The sequence below is a fragment of the Pollachius pollachius genome, assembly GCF_949987615.1.
Source record: "Pollachius pollachius genome assembly, chromosome: 1".
NCBI classification, from domain to species: Eukaryota; Metazoa; Chordata; class Actinopteri; order Gadiformes; family Gadidae; genus Pollachius; species Pollachius pollachius.
This window is the reverse complement of record NC_136934.1, coordinates 38863696-38876476: the sequence shown is the minus strand read 5'-3', so window position 1 is coordinate 38876476 and position 12781 is coordinate 38863696. Positions and strand designations below refer to the sequence as shown.

Genomic DNA, 12781 nt, shown 5'->3' with positions numbered 1-12781 from the left:
CCCGCTGTTTTCCCAACGTAGGGATCAGATGGTAGCTCTCTGTTCCCTCTCAGTGGAAACAATGAGGGTAACGGGGGAAGATCGTAGGTTTGCCTCAACGCAGAGTTAATTAGTCTCGCTGTGAGGCCGGCTTAGTCACGTTCCCTCGCTTGGGCGCGGTTCTTTGTTTTGGACCCAAGGTGCACCAAGGCACGCATATGCAAATAATACACCCTATCAAACACGGACAGAAACACAAGCACACTCGCACACGCTCATCACGACAGGCTTCAGAGCTCCAGGGCCAGACTGATATCTTCCTGTTAAGCAGAAGGCTGTTTCAAACGGTCGTCCCTATTTAAACTAAGTGTTTGAGTACGGTCCTCCAAGCTCTTGGAAACTAGAGGATCTGCTGAAGCTGTTGGACAACAAAACACTTAGTGGTGGTAGAGCGTTTCGCGTGTGTGTGTCTGAACATTGTTCTTTTTGGTGTGTCTTTTGCATAACTACGCAGTTTTTGTTTGTTTATATGTGGTCTCATGTCTACGGGCAGACCTGTGGCTGATTAGACCGTGTGTAGAGATCCTGCTTCATCCAGCCTAACGTTGACCGACCTTTATCATGAGCACATGGGGATTTGGAGTGAAGGAACTGACCACAGCCCAGGAATTAGCAGAACTGGCCCGTGTTAGATACAGTGAAGACCTCACCCTTTAATAAGAACACGCCCATGCACACATACACGCACACACTGCACGCACGCATGCATGCAAGCATGCACGCGCACCGCAAGCACGCACGCACACACACACACACACATACACACACACACACACACACACACACACACACACACACACACAAACACTTTACAACAAAGGAACTTGACTATTGTGGCTGTATAAATAATAAATTGTACAAACTTTACTTTAATCTTCCAACACGTGTTGTTTTCAAGGGAGCAGGAATAAGGGGACCTATTTGGTCATTACCTAATGTGTTCTGTTTCTTTGTGCATTCATCAGAGATTTGTGTCATTGCTGAAATGGAAGACCTGAGTGCCTCAGTGGACGTCCAAGATGTCTACACAAAGATCAAGTGTAAAGTGGTCAGCTTCAACATCGACCACTACAGGTGCAGGTAGAGTAAACTCAAGACAAACCAATGGACCCGCCTTTGTTGCTTTCTTTCCATCACAAGGTCCCATCTAAGGCTGCACATGCACATACACGCACCCGCACATGCGCACACACACACACACACACACACACACATCCACCTCAATATATACAGAATAACTGCCAATGTACAGAGACCATGGCAACAAGCCCACATGCCCATGAACCCTATATAACCCCCATAGGTGCTGATTTGATAATCAGTGGGGTGCTCTGGTGGGCCAAATGAATAAATACACAAAAAATAAATAAAGAAACCCACATGTCAAATCAGGTCAGCTTCGAGTGTCGAGGGAAAAAAAAGCCTATAGCAGACCTCCCTGGAGCCCTAAAACGACTTACCCCGTCTGTGCGTTCAGTGTATGTGCTGCGTTCGCTCGTGCAAGCACACTGTCAAGGCTGGAGTTTCAGGGAGCACTCCATCACCGCAGCCAGGTTAGAGCAGTCAGAGCTGCCCAGGGACAGTGGGGGACCTCCAGGCTCTGAGCCCAGGATAATCTGTATCATCCTGGCCCACAGGAGGCCAGCGCTCCAGTCCCTATGTATCAGCCATGAAGAGATAATTGTGGAGGTATTTCATCGCCCAAGCACAGGTCATGTGTGTGTGTGTGTGTGTGTGGCGGGTCGGATTAAATCAGGTCTAACGGGAGGGATGAGGCGTCTCATCCAGCCTCCGAGGCCTCGTGTCTCAATGCCGTAACATGGAAGTGGAAAGTAAGAGAGACAGTGAGGGGGAAAGAGAGGGGGGCGTTCGACATAGGAGATAAGTGCTGTAGATAATCAAATCCCTGATTTCATTTAAAACATTTAAAAGCCAACAGGAAGAAGTTGGACGAGGGGAGCGACAGGACGTAAACGCTGCACCCCAGGGAAGGAAGGATAGCAGTCATTGTTAAACAATGCAGGAGGGCAGGAATAGTGATGGGGGAGGCGTGTGTAATGAGGGAGAGATGGAGAGGGAGAGAGTGCAGATGACGGCAGGATTCCGATAATAACCTCTATTGGTGGAAACGTAGGTAGAGGTTTTCAAAAGTTTGGTGGAATGCCATCACGTTCAATTGCTTGCTTAGACACACACACACACACAAAAACACACACACACACACACACAAAGACAAACACACGTACACACAGAACGTGGCTCTATCAGCGACCCCGGAGGACGGCTGGTGACAGTTCACCCTCATTGGCTCCTAGGAGCCGCTCACACATAATTGAAGCCGATGTGTTCCAGCTGCTTCACAAATGGCTCGGAGCGAGAGATGGATGTATAGGAGCGGGGAGAGACATGGTAGGAGAGGACGGAGATAGATAAAGGGAGACAGAGCGGGAGATAGAGACGCTGCTGTGGGGGGTCCGCATCGATGAGTCATTTAGAACTCCACTACCACGGTTGAGAGAGGAGATTACAAACACATTGTGGCAATTGAGTGTGTGTGCGTGCGCGCACACTCACACACAAATACGCACAGGCACACGTGTGCGCGCACACCTTGAAATGCATTGGTATACAAATCTACTGCCAAACACACACAGTAATACAGTCAACCGATAAGAACACATGCACTCACATCACACACACATATGGACATGCATGTGTGTGTATGTGAGAGGATGTGTGTATTCAGTGTGTGTGGGGGGGGGGGGGGGGGGTCTGATTGCTGAAAGGAGTTTCTGAAAATAATTGGAGCAGATCGTTAAATCATTTCCCTTATGTGAAAATCGGTGCCATAAATGTGTTGTGCATGTTTTGGCCTCCTTACACAACTCTAATAACCCTAACCCTAATAACACCTGTGCGTGCGTGCGTGCGTGCGTGCGTGCGTGCGTGCGTGCGTGCGTGCGTGCGTGCGTGCGTGCGTGCGTGCGTGCGTGTCTGTATGCCTGGTTGAGTTGGACTGGGTAAGTGACGTATGTGTATGCGGGCATAGAGATCTACAAAACATTTTCGCATGCACACGGTACGCACAGTTTACATCACACACACGGAACTTACTACACACATAGTATACAGTTATCAACAAATATGCACTCTCTTAAGGTTGTGTTTCTCTGTGATCGTGTGTCCTGTTAAGGTTGTGTTCTATGTGATGATGTGTGCTCTGCTCCACTGATTTTGATTCCGTTCCATTTTATGTAATTTATCGGTTAATTTAATTTCTCATTCACAGGTGACTGCCCCATGGATTCTTAAAATAACATCCTGAACGGGATGATGCATTGTTTCACTGGCAATATGTGTTTGGATAAATGGACTCAGCAATAGATCACTTGCTTTAATCTAAATTTCTAAATATAATTTTTTTCTTGATATGATTTCAAAAAGATAATGCCACAAGCATCCCTGTATTGATTGTATCCTGTTTTTGTTGACCTTTTTTGAAACCAGCAGTACTGCTTGTAAAGCCTACCATTTGCAGCACATCCCTTCAGGCCTAAAGCACTTGCTGCAGTGGTTTCGTTAGTGTTAAGCTGTTTTAGCTAAGCATGTGTCTCTCTCCAGGCAAGGGCAGGACTGGCTCTCTGGCCAGTATGAAGGACTCATTCTGCAGTGCAAGGAAACAGCTGTGGTGAGGCCTCTGTCCCACATTAGCGTTTCCAGCCCCTCTCCAACACTCTGCCGCCCGGCCGCTGATAGGCCTCCTGTCTGGAGGGGCTGGAGTGACGGGGGAGAGACAGCGATTGGTCTGATCCACAAACTCCTGAGGCTTTCAATCGAACCTGCAGCCAGTCTAGCCTGTGCATGACCCTGACATTAGAGCTAAATTCAATTCAGAACTCTCCCATGTCTCTCCAGCCGTGCCGATTGGCTGAGCGCTCCAAGCCAAAAAAGATTTTAAAATGGTGGTTGCGGTTTTCTGTGGGCGGGAGTACGAGGGCTGTGTGATGTGGCTCTTCCAGTCGCCCGATGACAACATCACAATACGGCTTGTGTGGAAACGGTCTCATGCTGGATGACATCAGGGGCACAGGTGCAACGTAAACACCTGAAGCCAACGCTCGGATAGGGCCGGCTTTTGAACGTTGAACAATCTCCAAGCCTGATCCTGGCCCAGCAAGGCTCACCCAAACACTGGATACAACAGTGTTCCTATCAAAGCCCTGGCATGTTTGGATAGCATGAGACCATTTGCCCTCGATATGTCAGCCCAGTTCAACCTACATTGCTGTTTTTGGTTGTAATCAGTTCTCTTTTTCCCTAATTTGATTTGCTGGAATAATCTCCCAGCTCCAAGCTCATTTCTGCTCTCCTCTTCCCCAATCCCTTGTGTGCCCCCCCCCCCCTCCCATCTCCTCTTGATCGGGCTCTATCTCCCATCTCATTTCTGTCCCTTATCTTCTTCTCCTTACTTCATCCACCCTGTTTCTCTTTGGCTTTATCCCCTTCTCCTCTCCCATCTGTGGTTTTCCTCCATCTCCTTGGTCCATCATGCTGGTCCTCCCCTCTCCTCTCCGCTCCTCAACCACCAGTCCGGCAGAGGGTGTGCGGAGCGCGGGCGGCTGTGGAGGAGTGATCTTATCCTGCACTGACAAGCTGAACAGACGCACGGTGCTGGTTCGACCCGTCAGCAAGCAGGACTCTTTCAGCCACTTCTCTGGCTTTTTCCCCCCTGTAAGAACCAAGTTCTTCCTAGTCCCTCTCTTTCTCTCTCGCGCACTCGCTCTCGCTCGCTCTCTCTCTCTCTCTCTCTCTCTCTCTCTCTCTCTCTACCGCTTGCTCTATCCAACGCTCTCTCTACCACTCACCCTCTCTATCGCTCGCTCTCTCTCTCTACCGCTCTCTCTCCCCCTCTCATACTTTCTCTTCTCATCTCTCTCTCTCTCTCTCTCTCTCTCTCTCTCTCTGGTTTGGTTGACTTTGCTCAGCTTCCATCAACAGTGCCATCATTTGTTTTAAATTGTATTCATGGTTCCAGAGCAGCCCTCAGGTAGACTTCTCATGAGCGCAATGCTTTGATATGGTTCTTATGGAGCCATAAGAGTTCTTTTGAGCCCTCCTATTGAAGCGTTGTGCTCCGAGGTGGTAGCTACACATTGTTGTGTAAGTAACCACTTCAGGTGGTTGTCGCAACATATTTTCCGAGTCCTGAGGGCGACTCAGTCTGAGAGCAGTGAAATTGAATCTGCCATCAGTGTTTCTGTTTCATGTATTTGCACTATGCCAGATTGAAGCCATTCAGGCTGCCTTCTTGATTTACATTGTTCCAGACCTACTTTGTTTCTACAAAGATATTAATATGGTATATATTTACTTTATCACTCCCCAAATTCTGACTCGCAGAGTTTACTTCACTTATACTTAATTTTGATCAATTGGATGCCTGTTTGGCTAAGGGCTAATAAATTTGCGGCACTGTTAATGGAAGTTCCAGCAAACGTTGTCCAGGGTAACAAACGGGACTGCTCCCTTCTGTGATATATTCCATTTAATCATGGTCCACTTGGAGTTTATTTTCTTTGCTTATTGCCTTGTTTCAATAAATTCTGTGCTGTAATTAAGTTTTCAAATCATTCATTAGGCCGGAGATTTTGCCTTTGTGGTGAGCAAGAAACATTGCCACTAATTCAGAGCACAGTGCTTTGCTGGCTGTAGTCGCAGGCTTGAAGTATGGCGTCTCATAGAGGAGGCTGACTTACAGCTCCAGTCTTTAACTTTAAAGCACAGCATCTAGGTAGATGTACCGTCATCGCGCTCCCCTTCCAGCAGTAGATTTAGCTTTGCTTGCTTTGCTAGATCAATGGACCACACTGCTGAGGGCTGACTTCCTGGTGGGACATTACTTTTGTTTGGACTGCAGGGGATCCACAGAGTACCTACTTTACTACACGTGATAATTCCCTTGGAAAATCGCTTCCAATGTCTTTTAAAGACACAATGAATACATACTAGTGTGTAAAGTAGACAACTTAACTTGGTCTATCTTTATGAAACTGAGACTGAACAACCCTTTCTGTTTTGACTATTTTTGGATAGGCCTTCATCACAGAGGTGTATTAAAGCGGGTGAACACATTCATATATCATGACGTTAATTATGGGCCCTTGCGTGGCTCCAGACCGATAATTGACTTCAGTGTGCTTCAGCTGCAGCTGTATTCGCCCCTATGATGTCCTCTGTGAAGTAGACCTTTTTCGACCAAAAAAGATCACCAGGATGCTATCATTTCATGAAAAGTTGTGCATGATCTCCATATAAGATATTTTCCCCCTCCAGTCAATAAGTATGTCCATCTCTGGAAGTCAGCTCCCTCTGTGAAAAAGGACTCGCCACCCTTATCCCCCTTATTATAATCCCGCCCTGTTCTGTGCGAGTGCTCCAGTCTCTGGGCCTCTGCAGCGCATTACAGTGAGTTTTGTATCTCGTCACCGGCCAGACGGCAGCCCGGGTCCTGGAGGGGTCGCACCAGCAGCACGGCTTCCTCTCCATCACCTACACCCAGGCCGTCACCAAGAACGTCCGCCACAAGCTGACCACGCGGCCCGAGCGGCCCCCGCGTGGCTGCAGCATGGCCGGGGGCCAGCGGGGGGTGGCAGACCCCCTGGCGGACGGCTCGCCCCAGTACCTGCGGGAGATCCTGCTGACCGCCCAGCCCTTCGACGTGGTGCTCTCCTGTCCCTTACTGGCCGCCGTCATGGGCCTCTTCCAGGTAGGAGTCCTGGGGAGCAGTGGCCTTCGGATTTATGGGGACATTCATGAGGACCTGCGGCCATAAGAAGTGTCAATTCAAATGTCAAATCGGACTTTTAAGGAATAAAGAGTTGCTTTAAATGTTATATTCAAATGTATAATAATACACTTTTTATCCATTTCCACACTTTTTAATGAACAGCTTTACTCAACTTTTTTTTTAGTTTCCTTTAACATTCACAAACCACCGTCAACGCTGACATGCTCTATGCAAATCGAAAACCCAATCCTTACTCCAGGCCACCGTACCGAGGCGTTACCGCGAGCGGGGCAAGTCGTCGGGCCAGCCAATGAGGAGCCACGCCCTAACCTCCCGCTGCCTGCCCCTCATCTACATCAACACCAGCACCATCCGAGTGTTCTGCCCCGGGGCGCAGGACAAACACACCGCCACAGGTCTGTCTACTACTAGGCACTAGGCTTCTCTACGAAACGCACTTGCGGTCCCTCCGGAGGGACCGGGCCCCGTCCGTACAACATGTGGAAAACGGGTGCGTTTCCAGAGAGCATTACTCTATTGGGGCGCTTTGTCCTGGGCTGCGGCGGTGTCTCGATAAAAGCCCTTGTCACAGCCATCCAGACACAGCAAAGCCACCACATTAGCATGGAGGGACATTCCCTAAGAAGAATGGCTGCGGTAGCGCAGGAACCCACAGTGGATGCGTACATGACTGTGTTACAGTGCCACTATTGTTCGGAGAGTCATTGATCAATGCTTGTTGTGTCTGCTGGTTTTATTGCGCAATGGTAAGGTTATATGCTCTGTTGTGACTGGGTTTGTCACACAAATACGCATTTCTCTACATTTACAACTATGACTGCAACTTAAAACTGCCTTAGCTTTGTGTGTGTGTGTGTGTCTACGTTTGATATTTGTGTCTCCATGAGAACCGTTGGTGTGCAAAATCCACACTGCAAAGAGAACCACAAACTGAAACATGCATGCCCGTGTGTCTGTGTGTCTGTGGCGTGCGTGCGCGTGTGTGTTTGTGTATGCGTGTGCATGTGTGATCCGGTAGAGTCCCACCAGAGCAAAGAAGACACCCTGGTGCTGAAGCTGGGCTCCGTCAGCATGGCCCCCCAGGCAGATAACCCCCTCTCCCGCACCGTGCTGCGCAAAGACATCTACCAGTAAGTCCCGCCCCCCTTAACATCCTCACTGCCCCCTGGGGAGCGACATGCGCTAGCCACCCTTTTAAGGCTGTTTTGCCGTAACGATGCTATGGAGTTGCCGTTTGCGTACTCTGTTTACGGACAGCATAAACCCTGCTTTAGGGTGCTGAGGATGGCATCTTCGGTCACATTAGCCCCCGCAATTAAAACAGGGCGACTATACGTTAGGTTTAAAAGTGAATCCATTTATTGCTGGGGACTTGCTGGGCATTCCATTTCATTGTAAGGGGAAGCCAAATGATACTCTTCGCCAATTGGACTAATAAACTAGTCCCGGGATCCGAAACAGGGCTAGGTATGGGACGCGTAGCACTGAGTCTGCATCGCCTGCTCTCTTCTGAAGTTCAACTGCTGTCTTTTACACTCAACCCCCCCCCCCCCCCCCCCCCATAGTAGTAAAACATCCCCTAACACTCACTCCCAGCTTTATCATAACAGCCAAATGCCAATACACACGTACAGCTCATTCATGACCTAGTATACACGCTCTCCCTTTCTGCCTCTTGCTCTTTCTTGCTCACACACACACACACACACACACACACACACACACACACACACACACACACACACACACACGCTTTCTCGCCTTCAATTGTGCCGATTGACCTCATTTCATCACTCCATCAGAGCCACGATGGGATGAGCAGGTCCTTTGGATCGGGGTGTGTGGCCGAGTCTCCGTCTCGTCATTATGTGTGTGCGCCTGCATGTACACGCACACATCCCGTGTGAGCGGGGCGACTCTGATGCCTGAGGGTGTGCAGTGTCCAACCCCCCCCCCCCTTCCTTTCTCACCCCCCAGCGATAAAAGAAAAGGCCTGAGTGACACCTAGGGGGTCCATCGGCCCCTCCAACTGTAACACAAGACTGTTGATACAAACCCCCCCTCCTCCCCGTGCCATGTGGATCAAAGCTGGGAGCCGCGGAGAGGCCGGACTTCTGACGGAAATAGCTCAGCGCAAAACACATTTTCCCGCCATAGGCAGCCCAGAGCGTCTGGATTGTGTCATAGCTGCCTGAAAACCGCAGGCCCCACCATGTGTGTCCACATGCCTGAGTGAGTGTGTGTGTGTGTGGGTGTGTGTGTGTGTGTGTGTGTGTGTGTGTGTGTGTGTGCAGTGTATAGAAGGGAGGTGGAGGCGGGTGGGGGGTTGCAGAGATGGAGCTGGCAAACATATGTAATGAGCGAGATAAAAGTGATGCCTAATGCCTTGTACAGCTGCTGGTGAGCGCTGAGCTGACAAAGGGAGCCCAGAGCGGAGGGAAAGAACGGGGGGGGGGGGGGGGGGGGAACTGTGGAAAGAAGAAAGAAAGGTGGACCAAAAAAAACCACCACCAACCCTCCTCAATCCACGACCCCCCACCCCCCCAATATTTTTTTAGAAACGCCCAAAGACGAGGTGAGGCCACTCCGGTCTTTATTGCTGCCTTCAGTTGGGTGAAGTGTCAGCGTGATAGAGATTGCATGCAGCACAGGGGCGTACAGGGGGTCCAGGGGGGTCCTTGGGGGGGCCCGTCTGACAGCACCAAAGCCATCGGGGGGGGAGCGATGGAGAGAAGTGCTGCGCTCGGCGCAACACGGCCTAAATCTCTTCCAGAGAGCCCCGCTCTGCCGCTTTGATGTATGAGGCAATGATGTTATTGATCAGTTACCATAGCTACTGTTTTCCATCCACATGGGGGATTTCTGTTCTTAGTTTTTTCATTTTTTTCATCTCATTGTTTTTCGTCCATCTGGACCGTGCACTGTGTTGGAGTGTGTTGTTGTTTGTTTGGTCGAGTCGGGCTAGTGCCGCTCAAGGGAGTTTTACTCGCCGCGTCGCCATGGAGACTGCAGCAGCATCTGTTTTGTTGACACTTGTCATGCAGGCCCGCTGAGCGATGACCTTGTGGGCATGGAAAATGATCATAGAAGTTCTTTGACCCTGAAAATAAGTTGGACCCACTTTGTAATTTCCCTCCGTATTGGCTCGTGCTGTTCTTCGTTTGGTACCGAGAGGAACGGCAGCTCTGTGGCTCTGTTACCCACATAGCTCCCATGCATTCATGCATGCATACATACACACACACATACATATAAATGCACGCATGCACGTAAATACATGCATGCGTTCATGTATAGATACACATACATACATACATACATACATACATACATACATACATACATATATGCAAACAAACATATGCATACATACATATATGCATATCCATAAATACATACATACAAATGTGCAAAAACATTCCCACACTTTCATACATGCATACATTCGCACGCACGCACGCACGCACGCACGCATGCACGCACGCACGCACACACTAACACACACACATACACACGCTCTGCAGGCGCAGTTTCTTGCAAAGCTAATTTATCACCGTCTTATGCGCACACACATATGCACGCACACACTTCCACGGAAGTGTGTGCGTGCATATGGGAGCTGATCATTCCAGGAATGATCCCTTCCCACCTCCCCTGTTCACAGCCTCCCCGGCTCCCAGCTGCCCTGATTGATGCTCCTGTGTTTGGAGTCCTCTGTGCCGTGGCAGAGCACTTAGCGGCCCTCTGTGTTCATACCAGTCACTGTTGGCTGAGCGCGCTCGCCCCGCGCCGCCTAGAAAAACCTACATTGACAATCTGTAATCATGCAGGGGAGAAATATGCCTCCGCGCCGGTAGCCATGCGCTTTACAGCTGCATCCTTGAAGAGAGGCACCGCTAATTACACCCAACGTCATAATCGGACGAGTGATCTACGAGCACGCAGCCGTGATGTTAGTGTCTACCATAGATCAAATGATTACCTCAGGATTTAATGCCACCCTGGAAGAGTGCGGCGGGGAATTCAATTTCCCCCCCCCCCCCCCCCCCCCGACGCCGCGTTTAGACTGAACTGGGGTGGAGTGGCCGGCGTGTATACGCAGCATAAACATCCTGACATGCTGGGCCTATCAGGGTGCCACTCTGTGTGAAACCCAATGTCTTTCCTGTGTGTTCCCGCAGCAGACGCACGCATACGAACAAATGCACACACACACGCACACACATACACACACGTCTCAGCTTCCCTTTCATGCTGAACATTTTGGGGGTCCTCTGTGTATTTATCATGCAGAGTGGATAGACCCCCCAGCCCCTCCTCCCGTAAGAAGCTCAAATAAACGTGTTGAGCTGTAAGGTCTGTGAGGTAAAGTGGATACCAAGCACTGCGCTTATTTGATCATGTGGTGTTGGACGTGTTGCTCCCTGAGAGGACCGGCTCCCCTGTGGCTTCCTCACACACACACACAGACACACACACACACACACACACACACAAAGACACACACGTACCCCTTCCTCCTGTCTCCTCACCTCCTCCTCCAATCACGCGCCATATAAGGTCTCCGTCAATTGACACAGCTGAAATCATTTTCTGGAATTGGAAAAGCCGATACTCAGGGAAATGTCCAGCATGCCTTCAGCCTCTTGACTTTCTTGTGGTTTGAGTCAAACCTCACAGATCGCTCCTACCAACCCCTCTGTCTCTCTCTCGCTCTCTCTTTCTCTCTTTTTCACTCTCTTAGCTAATGCTTATTGTATTAGAGCTAAGGCTGAATGTCAGAGAGAGTTCATGCACCTAATGCTTTATGAATTTGTTTCTCCGCCAAGTCTCACTTATATCACGTTTTTATTATTTATTCATTTAGTTTAATTTTGTTTTATTTTTTCATGGAACAATTTGCTCATAGTCCCAGGCATCTGGTCAAATGAAGCCCCTTCTATGTTAATAGTTTAAATTAACGTTGAGTGGTCCCTCTTAGGACCATCCACGCAAGACCTTTTAAAGACCTTTTAGGGGAAGAAGGGTTCCACATGTGTAACGGTTTCAAATCCTCCAAGAACACTTTAAGCCACTTAAGTATGACAGTTGAAAAGTGTGTGTGTCTGTGTGCGTGTGGGTCTGAACCCAAACGTAGGTGTATATTAGTCTCTTTGTGGCTCACCTTCTCTTGTCTGCACATATTTCCCCATGTGCTCGGGTGTTTTCCTGTGGCTGTTTGTGTACAGATGCGTGTCATTTTCCACAGTCCTGCACCGAGATGGAACAGTCTTAGATTCCATCACGCCGTTACCTCATCGTCTCTCTCATTTGGGATCGGGGGAGCATCCCTTCGCCGCAAAACACAGCATTTCCCTTTTCTTTTCTTTTTTTGGTTGGGCTCAGTCTGGATTTTGATCTGCACGTGTCTCATGGTTTCCATGGAAATGAGCCGAGCAGTAGTCAGTTGCACAGCCATGAGTAAGGGATGACATCTGTGTCTCAGCATGACTCCCGTCTTCTGCTCTTTTAATACTCCTTCCCACCTGCCCTACCTAAGGACACGCTTCCTATAACCGTCCCTTTAAAAATACATTTTTCTCTCTTTATGCACGACGTCGTCGACTGTGACAGCTTCCCGCCACCGTGGGTGCCATTTCCACACTGCTGTGCTGTGGCTAGCTACCCGACCAGCCAGCCAGCCAGCCAGTCAACCAACCCCTCTATTACCGTTGAAAGGCTGCCTGGCTTGGCCCGCACACATATCATCATAAGAGCCAGTGACGGGGATCCCCCCGTCGGCAGATAAACACAGCTCCGCCTGGCCAGGGCCCGGCGCGTCACTAATCAGATGCTGGCACGCTGCAGCGTCCCATCGCATGCCACGCTGCGGGACCACTGAGGGGCCACTGCGGGCTGGAGGAGCTGGGTAGGGAGGGAGCTCCGCTCTGAAGG

General features: G+C 49.7%; 1 protein-coding gene across 3 annotated transcripts in view; it reads left to right on the top strand.

Annotated features, from left to right (window-relative positions):
* vps13b (vacuolar protein sorting 13 homolog B) overlaps positions 1 to 12781 on the top strand; it is a 328377-nt gene that overhangs the window by 168678 nt on the left and 146918 nt on the right. For 2 of the 3 annotated variants that reach the window (XM_079746793.1, XM_079746792.1), the window contains exons 27-31: positions 1005 to 1119; positions 4629 to 4770; positions 6533 to 6805; positions 7086 to 7242; positions 7866 to 7977. In XM_079746793.1, the coding sequence (XP_079602919.1) occupies positions 1005 to 1119; positions 4629 to 4770; positions 6533 to 6805; positions 7086 to 7242; positions 7866 to 7977 (799 nt within the window). Of the gene's footprint in view, positions 1 to 1004; positions 1120 to 3660; positions 3728 to 4628; positions 4771 to 6532; positions 6806 to 7085; positions 7243 to 7865; positions 7978 to 12781 lie in introns of all 3 variants that reach the window. The other variant, XM_079746794.1, reaches the window with a different exon arrangement.